General features: G+C 39.2%; 1 protein-coding gene across 1 annotated transcript in view; it reads left to right on the plus strand.

The window, feature by feature from the left end:
• CAP2 (cyclase associated actin cytoskeleton regulatory protein 2) overlaps nt 1-19392 on the plus strand; it is a 140497-nt gene extending 121105 nt beyond the window's left edge. Inside the window, exons 8-13 of the mRNA XM_022586729.3 lie at nt 2170-2350; nt 3435-3610; nt 4594-4717; nt 4811-4893; nt 9458-9598; nt 12730-19392. Coding sequence (XP_022442437.2) covers nt 2170-2350; nt 3435-3610; nt 4594-4717; nt 4811-4893; nt 9458-9598; nt 12730-12840 — 816 coding nt within the window. The 3' untranslated portion in view covers nt 12841-19392. The remainder of the gene's footprint in view (nt 1-2169; nt 2351-3434; nt 3611-4593; nt 4718-4810; nt 4894-9457; nt 9599-12729) is intronic.
• The last annotated feature ends 551 nt before the right edge of the window (nt 19393-19943 follow it).

A 19943-nucleotide genomic window follows, 5' to 3' on the forward strand; every position in this document is an offset into this window, starting at 1 on the left:
GTGCGGCTGCTGCTCATGCCAGGCACGTGAGAACGCAGAAAGCCCTGGTCCCACCTGCCTGCAGGAGGAGAAGAGGAGGCGAAGATAAGTTCATCACGAGGGGCAGCCCATGAGCACCTGGTAAGGGACTCTCTGAGTTTGCTCTCGAGGACACTTGTACGATAAATCCCCTGGGCACTGCTTGTCAAGTCACCCTGGAAACTGGAGCCCAGGTGTGTGTTCTCACTGGGGCCGATGCAGGAATGAGCCAACGCACAACGGATAAGCCAGTGGCAGAGTTTCAGCTGGTCCTGAGTTCTCCTCTTTTTTTTTGGCTTTTAGAGTCAACACTTGTTGCAGTAAAATCCTTTGTTAGGTGTTCCTGGGTCAGCCATCTGAATGTATCAGAGTTCCAAGAAGCTGGATATGTGGCTTATTGGTTTCAGTGTCCTTTAATGGCTCTTGGAGAGAGCCATGAAAAGAATGAATGCTGAGAGCTAGGGAACCATCTAAGTCATTCTAAGATTTAGAAGCCGGTGTTGTCTCCCCTTTCCACAAAATAGGAGAACTTTAAAGCTGCAGTGTTTCACATGTGGGAGAGGAGCCTGGCCCTTCGCTGACTATTTGAGTTATTATGTGCTTGTGAGTAAAAGTAGTATGTCGTGGCTCTGAGTGTCTGGAACTGGAATATTTTTTGATGTGCAAAGCTTATATTTTACACTTTATGATTCAGAGCAAATGTTCAAATTTCACCCCAGTAACATAATAGGAAATATTTAAAATGCTAAAAAAAAAAAAAAATTGGTCAGTCTCAAGAACTGTGCAGTCATTTTCTACTTGACCCAGGAATCCTGATGGAGTCAGGCTGTTTTTCCTTATAAACAAAAAAAAATATCACAAATTATCATTTCAGGAGATGAGACCTCCAGCCTACTCAGTTTTTAAGATGTGCATTCTCAGTAAGAGAAGAACCTTTTATTTTCAGGATAATTCTACACTAAATAGGGATTGTATAAGTACTTTGAAAATAGTGTGGATTTTTTATTTTCAGCGGAAAACTACCACAGATTAAAACTTCCTGATATTGACACTTTGTAATACTGTGTTGTTTACGAAAATAAGGATCTGCTGTCTTTGTTAATATTTAGCACTTATGTGATGTTTTACATATCGTATTTCGTACTGAAAACATATAAGCCTCAGGCACATTTTCATCACTCTCAATTTTTATAGTTTCCGTTTTTTTACTTGAATTAACTTCTCATTCTTTGTCATAGTCATACAGTTCTACTTCAGGATTTAAAAGTAAAATGGTACATAACACAAGGTTATTGTATACGTGTGCTTCTATCTTACTAGTTTTAAGCTCTGTGACAGCTTCGTCTGTGGGGTCCTCTCAAAACATTGAAACAAATCCCTCTATGGTCTATCACCTTTTACTGACATTTGAATTTGTTAGAACTTCATATTGAAAACAAAGATTGCACTTCACATAGCAGAGAAGAGAATAAGCATAGGTCTTTCTCAGGCAAAATACAATTTTCTCTGGTTTACTAACAGTCAGCATTAGATGAACCAAACCATCAGAAGCATCCTGGACCCTGATCACCTTCATGTTTGACAGGCATCCAGGTCACATGTGGTCCTCACTTGGGGTTCGGTTTGAGGCATGCATACTTGAAAAATGAGTTGCAGAGAAAGAGTTTCAGTATCTCTTTCTTTAGCTGCTCATAAAGCTAACCACTGAATATTTTTCCTCTCTCTCTCTCTCTCATTGGTGGTTGTAATTCCCAGTGTCCCCAAAAGAATCCTCTTACTAGTTGGACCACTTTTTTCTTATGATTATCAATTGGCCAAAGCCCAGTTTCATTCATATCCTGAGCTTTGGACATGAGCCTGTGAATATGGCTTTGTTTGCCTCTGAGTTGGCAGTGTGAATCTGGCACGTGCAGTTTCTACTGACAGGGCTATACAGCTACATGATGCTCCGTGTTCCCAAGGCAAACCCCCACTTGGTCCCAGGTCTTCCCAAACAGACCCATGGTGCACAGGTATACCCCTGGGTGCCCTTTGTGAATCTCGAACCCCACTCCCTCATTGACAACAGGTTCTAAGTGATGTTGGCAGAATCCCAGCTCTCAGCAAGGATATCATCTCAATAGAGTGCTTTCCGTCTTCTCTCTCCCACAGGGTCCAGTAGCATCAACTGCATCAGCGTTGTCTGTCCTCTCTGTTGGGCCTGGCCTTCCTCCACCTCCACCTCCTCCAGGGCCACCTCCACCCTTTGATAGTGAGGGCAGAAGAGAGGAGTCCTCTCCTTCACGCTCAGCTTTATTTGCACAACTTAACCAAGGGGAAGCAATTACAAAAGGTGAGAAAACCAGACCTTGAGGCTGTCTCCCTCTGGCTTCAGGCACACAGATTCCTCAGAGCCCACGGTGATGGATACATCATTCCATGCCAGTCCCTACTACATGGAGAGCCGTGTGTTCTTCATCTCAAGGTAGATGGGCTCAGTGGGCTGTTGGGTGGATCAGAAAGAAGAACTCAGAGATTCTAGGTTCTAAATGGACCACTGCACTGTATCACCACTTCAGCCTTTGATGCTTCAGCACCAGCTACAATCAAGGCATCAAGATCAAGTGAAATAAAAATGACAAATAATAGAACCTCTGTCCTCAGAGGTGTATGGGCTTGTCAAAGAATTATATCATTGAACTACCTTTGTGAATGGTTAATATTTTTAATCATATACTTAATAAATTCATGTTGCCAAAAACCTTATGCAGATGTATTTTTGCTTTGCATGGGTAATAGGAATTATGGTATAAGTGTTCTTGTGTGCTGTGCTGGGAGCTAAGAACCAAAACTATTTCTGTGGCTGCAACTGGCTGCATTGTCCCCTCATCCGCAAAGGAAGGGAATGGACTCATAACCCTTAAGTCGATTCCGTACTCTGACCTATGCTTACTGAAATGCCCTAACTTTTTAGACTGTATCTAGGAAATGATTTAGCTATGACAGAAGTAAATCATGGAATCCTTTCTGGCGAGGGGGTTTGCATTTTGCATAATTTTTATCTATTAGCTTATCTCCTTCAAGAAGAGGTTCCTCAAGGGGAATTTCCTGACAGTCCAGTGGTTAGGACTCCAGGCTTCCACTGCAGGGGGCAATGGTTCAATCCCTGGTCAGGGAACTAAAGTCCTGCAGCACATGTGGTAGAGCCAAAAAAAAAAAAAAAAAAAGAGGTTCCTCAAATTAAAAAATACTTACAGGGCTTCTATTAGCTCTAAACTTAACATAGGTCTCAGCCTTTGCATACTGACCTTGAGAAAACACTCAACTGTTATGAAAATAGCATTACCTGTGCTGTTTACATCATGTTGATACAAGAAGTTAGGGACATTTCCCTTTGCATAAAATGTAGGAAATGTGTCTATGTGTTACCTTCCCAGGGCTCCGGCATGTTACAGATGACCAGAAGACATACAAGAATCCCAGCCTCCGGGCTCACGGAGGACAAACTCCGTCTCCTACCAAAAGCCACACTCCAGGCCCCAAGTGTCCCCAGTCTCATCCTCCTAAGAAACATGCTCCTGTGTTAGAGTTGGAAGGGAAGAAATGGAGAGTGGTGAGTGAAGCCCTTTAACTTTATTTCTGACATACTCTGATGAAAGAAACAATGGCTAAACTGTTTGCCAGGGTCTTAAGGATTTCCCATTTTTTCTTCAACTTTTTAAAAATTATTTTTAAAATTGTGGTACAGTACACATAACACAAAATTTACCATCTTAACATTTAAGTGCACAGTTCAGTGGCATTAAGTACATTCAGACTGTCGTGCACCCATCCCCACCATCCATCCACAGAACTCTTTCCATCTGGTAAAACTGAAACTGCACCGCTTAAACAATAATTCCCCATTCCCCCTCACTCACCACCTGGCAACCACCTTTCTACTTTCTGTCTCTATGAATTTGAATCCTCTTTCTGGAAACTTTTAATCTGTGCCCCATTCTGGTCTACTGTAGGATGTTTCATCCTATTCCACTGGCCGAGGTGCTGATATAACCTACTACGTCACCCACCACTTTCACAGTTGTCTGAGCAGGACAAAGACACCTTGAATGTGGATGGAAGCTGGTGCCCCCTGCCAGTTCAGGGGCCTTCCCTAAAGATGGAGGAACAAAGTCCCCAGAAAGGCTGTCATGGTCCGAAAGTACACTGGGACTTAGACCACTGTTGTGACCTTTGCTAGTTTATTTGTCCAGCTCCTACTTGCAGGTAGTACTGCAGCATCAAGTCCAGACTCAGCGGCCAGACTCAACCCAAAGCCCTCACGTCCCTGCTGCAGCCCCCGCCCACTAGCCAGCGTGCCTGATGCCTGACGTTTCACAACTTGACACCGACCCCCCTTCCAAGCAGCCGTTCCTCTCATTTCCAACATTACAGTGACAAAGTCAGACCTGCGGTTTGGTCTGTTAAGAAATTGGTTCCTAAAGGAAGAACATATTGAGAAGCTGTAACTGGTGAATGCTCCACAGTAATTTCAGCATGCGGTGGACTTAATTTATGCATCCTTATATTTAATATTTGCATATGTTTTAATTTTAGGAATACCAAGAGGACAGGAATGACCTTGTGATTTCAGAGACTGAACTGAGACAGGTGGCTTACATTTTCAAATGCAGCAAGTCTACTCTACAGATAAAAGGGAAAATAAATTCCATTACACTTGGTAGGGCAGAATTATGGGTCTGTACCTGCTATGATAAGCTGCTTTGTATAAATATGCTGAATGAATTTAGTAGATTGTTTTTTTTTTCCCTAGACAGCTGTAAGAAGTTTGGCCTTGTGTTTGACAATGTGGTGGGCATTGTGGAAGTGATCAACTCCAAGGACATTCAGATGCAGGTAACTGACCCTTTCAGCCATTCCTGGCCCCCACTACCTGTGGCTTTGCCTAGACGTCCCCTCTGCTTACAAGGGGCCCTCCATGTCCACCTGTAAAACTCTTATTCTCTTTCCCTCTAGACACAGGTCTGTCTTCACCTCCTCTCTGAAGCCCTCTCTTACTTTTTGGACAGTGTTAATTCCCCCTTTTCAACCTCTTATAACACATCCTATCTTGCACAGCAATTACTAGTTTACCATTTCTATTTCAAGAACAGCCAATTAATCTTTACAGCTCCAGAAATTTGCACAGTACCTGAACATAGTAGGTGTCCAATAAATGTTTGATGAATGGGTGATTGGAATAAATCAACTAATGAGTGAACCGAAATATTAAGAGGGTCTCCTAGCATAATAGTACCATGCGGAAGAGAATTTATTTCCCTCAGGAAAAATTGGTTCTGGGTAAAGTTTTTCTGAAGAGTCAATGAGATTATCAGAAAAACAACTTGGAAAGCAGGATTGCAATTGAATCTGCAAAACAGAAGAAAATCTGCACTGTTTTAGCAATATTTATTTAGCCAAATGGGATTTTATAATATGCCAAAAGCTAAATGACTTCTTACTTTGGCCACAGCTATAACTACTATCTTTGATTACACTGTTTTCGTATTGTTAATCACCCCTTATTATCTGATGTTTCCTGATAATGTTTTTTAAAATTGGCTGCTAGTTTTATAGATTGTTCTCTTTGGTTTTACTAGGCTTTTCACCACTGCCCCTTTTAACTAGAGTAGTACATTCAATAGTTGGCACATACATGGAGATGTATTTTAGGACCCTCCATGTGGGAAAAAAATATCTAATCTCTACCTCATACCATATTTAAAAGTAAAGTCCTAATTATAAAAAGAAATACTTTTAAACTTTGAGAATAAAATACAAAAGAAAATCAGTAGAAAAGCAATTAGGGTCAAAAAGCACAAACTATAAAGAAAAGGACAGGTGCTAACCACGTTAAAATTTATGTGTTCAACAGAAGACATCACATACAAAGCTGAAAGATGGGGCATGGATTGAAGAAAGATACTTGCAATGCAGATAATCAAAAAGGATTTATAACCAGAATTTATAAAGAACTTAACACAGGGCTTCCCTGGTGGCGCAGTGGTTGAGAGTCCGCCTGCCAATGCAGGGGACATGGGTTGTGCCCCGGTCCGGGAGGATCCCACATGCCGCAGAGCGGCTGGGCCCGTGAGCTATGGCCACTGAGCCTGCGCGTCCGGAGCCTGTGCTCCGCAACGGGAGAGGCCACAACAGTGAGAGGCCCGCGTACCGCAAAAAAAAAAAAAAAAAAAAAAAAAAAAAGAACTTAACACAAATCAAGAGGAAGACTAACAACTCAGTAGAAAAATGGGCAAAGAATATCAGGGCAATTCAGAGAAGAAAAAGTGAAGTATTTGATAAATATATGAACATATGCACAACCTGCCTAATAGAAGAAGAAATGCAGATTAATTAGCTATATCTTCTTACACTCAACAGTTTTGAATTCAGGCTGTCCTTACTTTGCAAGGGGCATGTTAGCTGAAACGCATGCGTATCCGAACTGTGCAACTTGAGGACTGCCTGTATATTAAAAAGTCTCATGGTACAAGCATTGTTATGAGAACCCTGATACATCAGTGTTGGGAGAGTAAACTATTACACTCACTGTGCAGAGCAAATTGGCACCATCTAATAAAGTCAAAGGCAGTCATAGCCTGTAACCAAGCAATTTCACTCTTAGGTGTGTGCACTAAAGAAGGTCTAGTACAAATGTTGATGAGACATGGATAAATATTTATTGCAGTATTATCCATAATGGCAATAAAAACAAAAACAATTTAAATGTCCACCAGCTGGTAAATGAATAAATAAATCCACCTAATAGAATACAGTGGTTAAATAAATGAATGAACTACACTTACATGTATAAAAATAGGAAAATCTCAGAAGCAGCCTTGAGTGACAAAGGCAGATTATAGAACAATAGGCACTGTATAATGTGTCCCTTTATATAAAGATCAAAAGCATGCAAAACAATACGCACATTTTAAATATACTCATGAGGGCTCAAGTTCACCTTATGCAAGAGACAAACCTGCTGTGAATTGTAAATACAAAATTCAGAAGAGTTGTTCCATCTGTGGAGGGAAGGAAGGAGGACAGTGAGATGGGGGATGGTAGAGAGGGGGCTTCAACTATATTGTAAGATGATAGTCCTAAAAAAAAGGCAAATGAGCCAAAATGTTAAACTCTGATAAAGCTGTTTAACAGGCATATATATATTTACATTGTTGTTATATTATTCTTTGTATGCTTCTGTGTTTGAAATATACATTTTTAAGGCTATGGGCCTTAAAGCAATCTGGAAGGATAAATCATGGTTATCTGTCCAAGAGGGATAGAAACTTGGCAGCGTGGTTCAGAAACAAGGGAGAGACATTTTACTGAACACTTCAACCTTCTGGATGTTCAAACCAAGTGATTGTCATTACCTATTTAAAACACTTAATAAACTATTTTAAAAGGGCCTGGACACAATAAAGACAGAACACAGATTAGTGCAGGCTGCCTGGGGATGAGGACGGAGATTGGCTGTAAATGGGCATGAGGGGTATTTGGGGGATGATGGAACTATTCTAAAACTGAATTGAAGTGATGGTTGCACAAATTCACTAAATATCATTAAATTGTACACTTAAGGGAGGTGAATTTTATGTTTTCACATTTTACTTCAATAATGCTGTTAAAAAGATTGAAAGGAGGAAAAGCGCACAGAGGAAAGTCCATATGATTTAGTTCAGTAATTCTGTTTTTTTGCAGACTATCCTAGAAAAATAGTACAAATTATGGGAGAGAGGAGACTAAGATATTATATGGAAATTTTTTTAAACGTATAGAGAAATAAATTTAAGAAAAACAGAGAATACAGGTACATGTATTAAATGCTAGAGCATTGGCCTGGGCAAGGTCACATATCACCTGTCACTCAACAGAGGAGCTACTTTTTAGTCCGGTTCTCCTGATAAGAAACAATCTCTGTTCTCAAAATGTTTACAGAGTACCAGGGAAAAAAGGCATGTACTGTATATAATTTACTCTAAGGAAATATTGACTAAAAATGATGTGGAAATGACAATTCTTACCCCCTCAGGGCTATTTAAAAAGTCTACTGCTTTTCAGATTTTCAGATACATAGATATTTTAGCATTTTATGTGCTAAATGTGCTATCCTCATGTGACCCCACTCTGTCTCATAAATGAATCTCCTAAGACACACTGACAATTTACTTCTTTCCCTTTGCTTGCCTGGTATTCATACAGTTCTGGTCGCTATGGAAATGCTCTTCATCATTATAAAATAAACCTAGAAATTGCCAAAACGTTACTGCTGACACATTCTTGATATATACATATAGATATTATTTTATTTTATTTATGGCAAACCCCTGTGCTTACCTGACCTTAAACTACCTCTGCCTTTTTTTTTTTTTTTTTTCTTTTGGCACGGGGTCTCAATTCCAACTTGGTGTCCAGTTTCTGTGGGGAGAGGAGAAAACAGAGAAGTGTAGTGACCTGGCTAGATTCCCCTAAGGAATTCTTTACATCACCTTCACCATCACAGTAGTTGCTCCTTTAATTTGCAACCCAGCCTTTTCTTCAGGGTGAAAGAGGAGATGTTGTTATCGCTTCAATTACCATTACGAGAAGGAAAATTATGTAGTTGTAATATGGTCGTTGGGGGAATAGTCTGTGCCTGTAGAGATTTTGGGGGTGGGAATATCTGAAAACTGACTGTTAAAAAAGAAATTTAAAACTGATCATAATGTTTATAGCACTTGATATTTGTAACAATACAAAGAACCACCTCCTCTTGTGTATGGTACTATTTACCTATACAGTGAGTAGCCTGAACCAAGTCTCCAGTTTTGGCTCCTGAAATGAATACATTTCAGAATACCTAGACACTCATTATCTCATTTAAGCTTCACATTCAGCCAATGAGATTTTTATCTAGCAAAGGACTTATGTGAAAAGAATTGTAGTGTTTCTTATTTATTCTTATTTAGATTCAGGAAAAATCTTCTCAATTACAGAATAATTTATTTACTCTTAAATGACAGTATTAGTGCGTGTTTTAATCCAAGTTTCCTAGAGATTCGTCAAAACTAAAATTTTAAGCACATGAAAGCAAATGCATCTTGTTTCTTTTATCATGAAATCAAATATATGTTTCAAATCCACTAACGGGGTTGTGAAACTTTTTCTGAACATTTAGCTGCTGTTTTCCAATTAGTCCCTTTATTTTGTGTCAGGAAAGAGACCCTGAGGTTTGAGAATCCCCTTGTGTGGTCCTTTCATTCTGTCCCCAAATGACACGTACTAATTCACTCTGGAGACTTGGTCATTCAGCCAGCCTCTCCAGCCCTAACCCAGCCATTCCTAATGCTTGGTTAGGCCTGTGGACTGTACTTATTTGGGGACATTGGAATTTCTGTTTATTTGCTTTGGCCCTAGATTTTTTTCCCTTCTATTTCAGGTGATGGGGAAAGTGCCAACAATTTCCATTAATAAGACAGAAGGCTGCCACATATACCTCAGTGAAGATGCGTTAGACTGTGAGATTGTGAGTGCCAAGTCATCTGAGATGAATATACTTATCCCTCGGGACGGTGATTATGTAAGTACCTTTGAAAAGACTGTGAAGAATTTTTCATTATTAACATTCTTAGAGACTGATTAATCACCTCCCAACCTGTGACCTTCCTTTGGAGAATAATTCACAGGCGGAGAGGAATTCAGAGAGTGGCTTTTCACCTATCTGCTCCCCTGTTAGTTTCTTGACTATGCCCGGTCCTGGATCTGTGATTCTCAAAGCATTTTCCTAATAACTACCTTAATGGGCTAGCTCTTATCAAATAGTACACCAGGCATCTGAGTTCATATTACTTAGGACTAAATATTTTCCTTTGCTATGGTGGAGGCAAACAGAAAAGAGGGAGAAGTGCTTTGGGGGAAAAAAAGGAGGGAAAGGAGGTAATAATAAGTGGACCTATTTGTATAGGTATTCTCACGTCAGTGGTTCTCAAACCCAGCATAAGAATCAGCTGGGAAGCTTGATGAAAATACCAGCTCCCAAACTTCACACCCAGAGGTTAGATTCAGGAGGCTTGGAGGGGGCCCAGGAATCTGTAGTTTTAATATACCCAGGTGATTCTGATATTATCAGTCCATCCAGTGACCCTTCTAAGAAACGGTAGCCTAAGCCACCATGTATTTTCTTTGTCTCCTCTCCCCAGCAAAGCAGTTTCTAAAAGAAGCAAGCAGATATTCTCACACATTGAAAAGGAAGTATAAATAAATACATTTTCTGCACCATGCAGTGTGATGGACTTGCTGGTTGTTGCCATTTGAAAGCAAGTTATTACTTCCTATTAGTTGTTGCTTTTTTTTTTTTTTTTTGATGTGGACCCTTTTTAAGGTCTTTATTGAATTTGTTACAATAGTGCTTCTGTTTTACCTTCTGAATTTTTGGCCAAGAGGCATGTGGGATCTTAGCTCCCCAACCAGGAATCAAACCCACGCCCCCTGCATTGGAAGGCGAAGTCTTAACGCCTAGACCTCCAGGGAAGTCCCTAGTTATTGCTTCCTGAAAGTGGAGAAGTAAATCCAGAGATCATTCCCTCTGGTTCTAACTGTGCAAGGAAGCAGTGAACTGGGAAGGATGGGAGAAAACGTAACTTAGGCACACCTTTGAAAGAGGACCCCCCCATTAGCCTATGGGTCAATCACCAGCCGTCTACACTGCAGTCAGCACTCAGGTTAATCTCCTTAGGCAGACAACTGGATTGCTGCCATGTTCTCCTTTCCCCACCTGCCAGTGAGCACTACCCAGGCACACACCACATATTTCAGTTCAGAATTCATTGTTTAAGTCTAAAGAACAAAACTCCACAAGCATTGGGCCATGCTTCACTAGGTATCTGGACAGCCTAACCCTGAGCTAGAGAAGTATCTCCTCTTGGGCTCTCCACCTAAAAAAAAAATACTGAAGAGCTAAAGCCAATACAGAACAGCTTCAGAAGAGGAAAGCTAAAAATTAGGATGATTCCTGGCCTTTGCAGCTGTTTAAGCAGAAGGCTCAGCTTCATGGAAACTGGCTGGAACTGCTAAGAAAAGCGATGGGGGTTTGGACGAGCACTGCAGACTAAACTAGAATCCCTGGATGTGGTATCCAGACATCTGTATTGGTTAAAACTTCCCGGGTGATTCCAGCGTGGAGCCAAGATTGGGATCCACTGACCTAAAGGATGAGTATAGCTCAGAACCTGAGCTTTTATGCTGAAAACGTAGTCTCCCCTCTATAGGTGAATTATCTTGTGTCTTCAGTCCATGGCCCACTTCATGCATTTTCCAGCTGGGGGTAGTAGGGAGCAATACAGAGGTCCTGCCACGGGCATTGTAATCTCGAAGTAGATGGTGGGGATGATTCATTTGAAGGGAATCAGTCTCCCAGAGAAGGTCTGTCATCACATTACTATCATGTCACTCCCAAGAAAGACTGGGAACAGCTGTAGTGCAGTTACCATCAAAGAGGTGCCTCCACTCTGGAGCATTCTCCACCTGGCTTGGTACACCAAGCCTGGTTTATTCATCAAGAAGAGCCCCAGAAAGGATGTTAGCCACACACACACACGCGTGCGCGCGTGCGCACACACACACACACACACACACACACACACTAGGTGTCTCAGACTGTGGCTTCTTTGCTTTCTCTTAAGACTATCGCAGATTTCACTCAAGGAGAATTCACCACTCATGATAGAAAAGTCCTTCCCTTTAAAGTAGTTAAATAAATAGCTTCTTCCAAAAGAAACAGCTGGACCCAACATCTAGGAAGATACGTGTTAGTGTGTGTATTCCAGTAGATGTGAAACATCACATCTCACCGACAGATGAGCACAGGCACCAGCTTATCACACTGCGGTACAGGAAGTCCAGGGATGTCACAAAGCCAGGGCTCAGGGGACCGCTCCTCAGCTTCCTTTCCTGCCCTCTCCTGCAATGACTGGGGAATCACTCTCCAGGAAAAGGAGACAGCCCAAACTAATTTTATTTTGACTGTTCTGCATTTTTCTTTGTGTTTGTTTGTGTGTGTGTGTGTGTGTGTGTGTAGGGGTGTGTGTGGAAGGGGGGCATGTATTCCCCAATGGGAAGAGTAGGAAAGCAGGATGAAGGGTAACAAGTTTATATATAACTTGCAGCACATTTTCATATTTCATCAGAGGGTAGACATAACGCCGGGATAAAGCCCTTATTCAGACTGGGGGCCAGCAGCCTTGGCATCCCCTTGGAACTTGTGGGAAATGGAGATTGTCATCCTCTTTCCCAGATCTACTGAATCAGACAGAGTCTGCCTTTCAGCATGATCCCCAGTGCATGTTTGAGTCTGGTGCAGGGTCAAGGGTAAAAAGTCTCAGGTTTGAACTTTGGCTGCTCAGAGGCTTGACCTCTCAGGCCTCTGTTTCCTGTAGATGGCATCTCAATAATACCTAGCTCTTAAAGTTCTTGCAGAGATTAACTGAGTTCACGTATATCTGGTGCTCAGCAGAATGCCTGGTTCTTAGTAAGTGCTAGCATCAATGAGGATGCCGGCAGGCAGTCACAGAGCTGACACGTGACCATGCATTGCTCCCTGATGCAGGTTTGGGTTCCATAAAATGTCTTTGTCCATCATGTGACACTAATCAGCCTTCCATCTGTTTGCAAAGCCTTGGTTTAAATAACTTTGTTCTTCTGGCCTTTTTCCAGAGAGAATTTCCCGTTCCTGAACAGTTCAAGACAGCATGGGATGGATCCAAGTTGGTCACTGAACCTGCAGAAATTATGGTTTCTGAGAGACCACCGAACCCCCTGACCTGAATCCCCCCCATCAAAAAAACAAAAACAAATAAAAGCAGCATTAAAGACCTAGGGGTTGCAGTAGCACCTACTGCTTTAGCTTTGGCCTCCAACAATTCTGTGCTATAGAAACAGCATAATTTCTGGCACGCCTTCGTGGGCATTTTGGAATATTTAACGTTTCTTCATGATTTGCCTTTGTGTGTGATTTGAGTTCCACATGATGACTTGTGAGCGTTATACATTTAAAGGGAAAAAAAGAGAAGTCTGTTCCCCTCATATCATTATCACAGTAGTTAAGAGGTAAAAATATTGCATGACTCACTTATGTTTAATTGCTAGTTGAAAAATAAAACCTTTGAGAATCTAAGATGTACATTTTTATCTTTTAGACAATTTCCATATATTTGGTAGTATGCTCTAAAAAATGTACGATTTTTGTTTTCTTCTTTTTACCACCTTTATCAGCATGAATACACTGTCAGCCTGAATACATATTTCAACCCATGTTTTTAAAAAAACATAAGTTCCGTACTAAGAACCACATCCAGTTTCTTGGTCCTTGAAAAGACCTTTATTCTTTGCAGTTACCAAAAACCAAAAGTAAACTCTAATGATTTATCTTAAATACTTTTCTGCCATGTCACTTGGAAAACTTTTACTTTTCTGAGTTTTTTTGTTTTTTTTTTTTGCGGTACACGGGCCTCGCACTGTTGTGGCCTCTCCCGTTGCAGAGCACAGGCTCCGGACACACAGGCTCAGCGGCCATGGCTCACGGGCCCAGCGGCTCCGCAGCATGTGGGATCTTCCCAGACCGGGGCACGAACCCGTGCATCATCAGGCGGACTCTCAACCACTGCGCCACTAGGGAAGCCCTACTTTTCTGAGATTTTTATGCCAAAAGATTGATAGGAAAAAGCAGGGTGTTTTTTGCTCTATAATACCTCACAATGTTGCTCTAGGAACAAGCTCAGTTGTTATTTTCCAATTTTGAACCTGTGAAATATCAGATGCCTTGTAAGTGATGTCTTTAGTGTTTTATTAGAGACTTTCTTCTTTTCCACTTGCCAGACTCGCTAGCCAGTCTCAAAAATGAAAATGAAAAAGCCATAGTTATATTACAACTTCTAAAACCTAAGGGATTGTTTGTTGGCTTGGCTTGCTGCTCCTGTTTTGCAGTGTTGATAGTACATGCTTTTTCAACGCGAGAGTAACTCTGATATTCCTTTCTGTCTTGTTAGTACATAGTGCTGGAAACCTGCAACTTCTTGGATTACATGTAATGAATTTTAGTATAATGCTTGCAGACCCAATACAAGCATATATATTGTGCCTAGTACAGCCTTTGGAATACATCATTTCCATTTTTTAAATATCTTCTATAACCGTATAGTATTCAAATTACTAATGCTTGTGTACCACAGTTTTGCTAGAAAAGTTTTTGTCCGTATGAAGAATGTTGTGGCTTTAGTAAATACCTTTTTTTCAGCTGTAAACTTATTCTGAAATAAAGTAAAATTCTAATTGTTTAAATACTGTGATGAATTCAGGGTGTTAAAATATCTTCCTCTTTGATTTGCTCCTTGCTCGTATGTCAGCTTTAGAAAATGTAGCTGAGCTTTTCTAGTTGAATTAGAGAATTTACCCAGCATGCCATCAGTTTCCCTGAAGAATAGCTTCTTCTAGATAAATATCAGATAAAGCCATTTTCAGTTGGAAGAACTGTCAGAAAAGTCTAGAATCCAGTTTTTTTAAATATTGCATTAGTTTAGTTTGAGGTGTACAGCATAGTGATTCAGTTATATTTTTTGCAGATTGTATTCCATTATAGGTTATTACAAGATATTGAATATAATTCCCTGTGCTATGCAATAAATCCTTGTTGCTTATCTGTTTTATGTGTAGTAGTTTGTATCTGTTAATCCCATACTTCTAATTTATCACTCCCCTGCACTCTCGCCTTTGGTAACCATAAGTTTTCTATGTCTGTGAATCTGTTTGTGGTTTGCATATATCACTAGATTCATTTGTATTATTTTTTATTTTAAGTTTTATTCATTTTTATTATTTGTATACATATAAGTGATGTATAGTATTTGTCTTTCTCTGACTTATTTCACTAAGCATAATATTCTGTAGGTCTATCCATGTTGCTGCAAATGGCACTATTGCATTTCTTTATGGCTGAGTAATGTTCCATTGTATATATATACCACATCTTCTTAAGCCAGTCATCTATTGATGGGCACTTGATTTGCTTCCATGTCTTGGCTATTGTAAATAGTGCTGCTATGAACATTGGGGTGCATGTATCTTTACAAATTAGAGTTTTTGTTTTTTCCGGTTATATACTCAGGAGTGGGATTGCTGGGTCATATGATAGTTCTATTTTTAGTTTTGTAAGGAACCTCCATACTGTTCTCCATAGTGGCTGCATCAATTTACATTCCCACCGACAGTGTAGGAGGATTCCCTTTTCTCCACACCCTCTCCAGCATTTATTGTTTGTAGACTTTTTGATGATAGCCATTCTGACTGGTGTGAGGTGATACCACATTGTGGTTTTGATTTGCATTTCTCTAATAGAAATGTTGAGCGTTTTTTCACATCTCTGTTGGCCATATGTATGTCTTCTTTGGAGAAATGTCTATTTAGGTCTTCTGCCCATTTTTGGATTGGGTTGTTTGGGGTTTTTTTGATATTGAGTTGTATGAGCTGTTTGTATATTTTGGATATTAACTCCTTGTAGTTTGCATCATTTGCAAATATTTTCTCCCATTCCATAGGTCTTTTTGTTTGTTGACGGTTTCTTTGCTGTGCAAAAGCTTTTAAGTTTGATTAGGTTCCACATGTTTATTTTTGCTTTTATTTCTTTTGCCTTGGGAGATTGATCTAAGAAAATATTGTTACAATTTATGTCAAAGAATGTTTTCTTCTAGGAGTTTAATGGTGTCATGTCTTATATTTAGGTCTTTAAACCATTTTGAGTTTATTTTTGTGTATGGTGTGCGGGAATGTTCTAATTTCATTGATTTACATGTAGCTGTCCAGCTTTCCCAACACCACTTGTTGTAGAGACTGTCTTTTTTCCATTGTATATTCTTGTCTCCTTTGTCATAGATTAATTGACGGTAGGTGTATGGGTTTTTATTTCTGGGCTCTCTATTCTGTCCCATTGATCTATATGTCTGTTTTTATGCCAATACCATGCTGTTTTTTTATAAGATAAATTTATTATTTTTTTGACCAAAGTGCAATGATTTTTAAATCTTCTTAGACAGCTATGAAAAAAAGTATTCAAGAAAATAAAATACAAATGGAAAATTTAACCATTAGATTTCTTCTACCATGCTGTTTTTATTACTGTAGCTTTGTAGTATAATCTGAAGTCTGGAAGATACCTCCAGCTCTGTTCTTTTTTCCTGGGATTGCTTTGGCAATTCTGGGTCTTTGGGGCTTCCATATAAATTTTAAGATTATTTGTTCTAGTTTTGTGAAAAATGTTGTGGGTATTTTGATAGGGATTGCACTAAATCTGTAGATTGCTTTGCATAGTATTGTCATTTTAACAATATTAATTCTTTTAATCCAAAAACACAAATTATCTTTCCATTTCTTTGAATCTTCTTCAGTTTCTTTTGTCAGTGTTTTATAGTTTTCAGCATATAGGTCTTTCACCTCCTTGGTTAAGTTTATTCCTAGGTACTTTTTTTTAACATGATTTTAAACAGGATTTTTTTTTTACCTTCTCTTTCTGATATTTCATTATTAGTGTAAAGAAATGCAACAGATTTCTTATTAATCTTCTATACTACTACTTTGCTGAATTCACTTATTAGTTCTAGTAGTTTTTTTGTGGAGGCTTTAGGGTTCTCTACATAGAATATCATGTCATCTGCAAACAGTGACAGTTAGAATCCAGTTTTATAATTCAAGGCCTCTTCACTGAGAGAATCCCCTTCACTGATCTTTGTTAATGTAAACATCCCAGAAAATAAATGTAGTTTATAAATGTAATAGAGTATTATATATACTATATAATTAAATATATAATATAAATAACTTTTAGAATAAATTTATAAATTTCTGGAGGAAAACAATTTAAGTGGCAAGAAAAGACTATTTTAAAAAACTGCTATATACCTATTACATAGTAATAATTTTATAATGAGAAATAAGTTCACTCAAAATTCTTGGAATCTCTCAACCAGCTTTGGACTTGGCATCAGCCTTTCAAAATACTTCATTGAAGATATTGAAAATCTGCATTTGAGGTTCACAGAATTATTTTACCGGCCTTGATGCCTTAAATCACCTACTGGCTTTTTGAGTAGGTTGGATTTATTGAAAAAGAAAAAGAGAAAAACAAAAACAAAACCTTTGGCAATGTATAGGAAAACAATTACCAAAGACAACACTGCATTTCCAATATGTTTTTTTCTTGTACTGTGTTGAATTCCAGTGTTACCAATGCTATGACCTAATAAATATTGTCAAAGGAGTAAGAAATCCATACTTTGCAGAATTGCATGTTGTACACATTCACAAAAAGTCAAAACAAAAATATGTCAGAAAAATTAAATGCCAAGGGTCTCCTATCTCTCTTTGTAATAATACAAAGTATCATTTTATATGACCAAAATGATGAAATAATCCAAAAGAGTCCTCGCTGCCTTGAAAATATTTTCCTTGATAATACTGTCTCCATTAGCTAATCTATTACTGATAGACTTGCTTTCACAGCAAGATGTCTTGAAGTGAGTAGTCAGTACTAACCACTTCTCCTTATCTATGAAAATTATTTCTAGAACTGGTAGGAAATACACTTAGTTTTTTTTACTCTTTCATTCATTGAAAATATCTACCTCAACTTCCTAGAATCTAGACGTGTTTATCAAGGGAATCCCCTCGTTTTAAGGATAAACTGAGGTCCAGTGACATTAACTTGTGTAAAGACAAGCAGCCAGTTAGAGATAGAGCAAGGAGTGGAGTGCGTGAGCATGCACACACACACACACACCTTTTTATCACTCTTGTAATGCGGCTTCTAGTCTCACCAAGTTTCAGAAACTCTCAAAGGTCATTAAATCCAGTGGCTTTATCTCATTCCTCATCCATTGAGATTCTTGATGCTTCTTGTTTCTCATTAAACTTCCTTAGATTTTGTGATACACAATAGACTTCTGACTCTTGTCTCTTCTACCTTCCCCCCTGTCTCAAGTGCTCGTTCCTCTCCCTTAACTTCATCTATCACCTCTATGTAGATGACTCTCCAACTCAAATCCATCTCCCAAGAATCTTTTTTTTTTTTTAAATTTTGGGCTGCATTGGGTCTTTGTTGCTGCACACGGGCTTTCTCTAGTTTCGGTGAGCAGGGTCTACTCTTTGTTGCAGTGGCTTCTATTCTTGCGGAGCATGGGCTGTAGGTGTGCGGGCTTCAGTAGTTGTGGCACGCGGCTCAGTAGTTGTGGCGCATGGGCTTAGTCGCTCCGCGGCATGTGAAATCTTTCGGGACCAGGGCTCAAACCTGTGTCCCCTGCATTGGCAGGTGGATTCTTAACCACTGCGCCACCAGGGAAGTCCCTTCCCAGATTCTTAACTCCAAGTGTCCACAGAGTATTTCAACCTGCCTGTCCCAACTTCATTCAACATGGCTAAAATTAACGCACATTGCCCACACATACCATATTTTCCTCATCCGCATTTCTAGTGTCAGTCGTAGCCTCCTCATACCTTTCATCATAGATGTAAAATCAGCTCTTTCCTGTGATAGGAAACAGTGAAATAGAACCAGGATCTGGAGGGATCCATGGTTCAGTCTTGAACATGTTTAGCTCAGAGCATCTTTGTGACACTTAATTGGAAATGGAGAATAGGTGGTTGGATATGGGTCTGGAGTCTTTTCATTATGTCTGATACCAAATCCTTAAGAATCATTTCAAAAGTATAATATTTTTTTAAATGACTTTCATTAAACATGTTCATTTCGAAAGAATTATTTTAAACCATTGGCACTTTCTGCACCACTTGAGATACAGATATAATTTTAAAGACTTTAATTGCCTCAGCTGAGAAAAGCTGATTTTATAGTCTTTCACAGATATCTTTTGCAAGTTTAACCGTTTTAATGTTTCTGTGTATGATGAAGCTTATATCTATGCTACAAGCGAAAAATAAACCAACTCAGATTAGCCCTTGATAATTCATCCATATTTCTCCAAATGTTTTTTGTTCCTGTACTGTCTAGTAATGTGGCAAAGAATATGTAACTAATGAAGGATAATGTTTGCCTGTTGGTAGAGAATTTTTTTCAGGTTTCCCTCCAGTACAAGGTACTTATATTTAAAGATAATTCTTGCTTAAAACTACAAATTTGAATATTTGAGTTCTAAGTCAACTTTTATTTTAATATCTTGCTTTTTAGGATCATCATAGTTAAAAAATGATACTTCATGCTGAAATGAAGATCCAGATGAAAGAAATACATCACTGACCACACTTACTAAACCATGATACTAATTATTAAATTTCATTCACCAATATCACAAGGGTTTTTTCATTAAAATTCAATTAGTAATTTTCCATGGTGTCAGTAATTCATCTTAGAAACTAATCAGAAGGTACACGTTTAAAAATTTTTTGTTATTTTTAATAATAACTCTATGGCCTCATTTCAACTCATAAGCCAAGAAACTTATAATAGGAAGCCTTCCCATGAACATAACAATTCTGTAGATTTGTTTGGTAAGATGAGATCTGTTCGGGAAGACTGTACTTTCCTGCTCATGGTCCCTATAGGGCATAATCATGCCCACATATAATGAATGGTACACATTCCTAGCAGGGATGAGCTAATGACACATGTTCCCCAGCAGCCTTCCCTGCGTGCCGCTGATACTATGACACCCCGTGCTTCAGGTATTCCTCTTCAGCTTAAAAGCTATAGAGAAAATATCAGAGTTAGGCAGATGCAGACAGTTAGTTCCAGGGGGGAGCAATTGCCTTCTGCAATCAAACATGATAAAATCTTTGATCCTTTATGGATATTTAAAGACATCATCCTGTAGCATTACTAAAAGATGTATAGAGGTCCAGAGAAATATTGTACAAGAACCATGTATCGT

Source organism: Delphinapterus leucas, chromosome 10 (assembly GCF_059928025.1).
Source record: "Delphinapterus leucas isolate spDelLeu-1000000601 "Yukka" chromosome 10, BTC_Dleu_Yukka2, whole genome shotgun sequence".
Classification (NCBI taxonomy): Eukaryota; Metazoa; Chordata; class Mammalia; order Artiodactyla; family Monodontidae; genus Delphinapterus; species Delphinapterus leucas.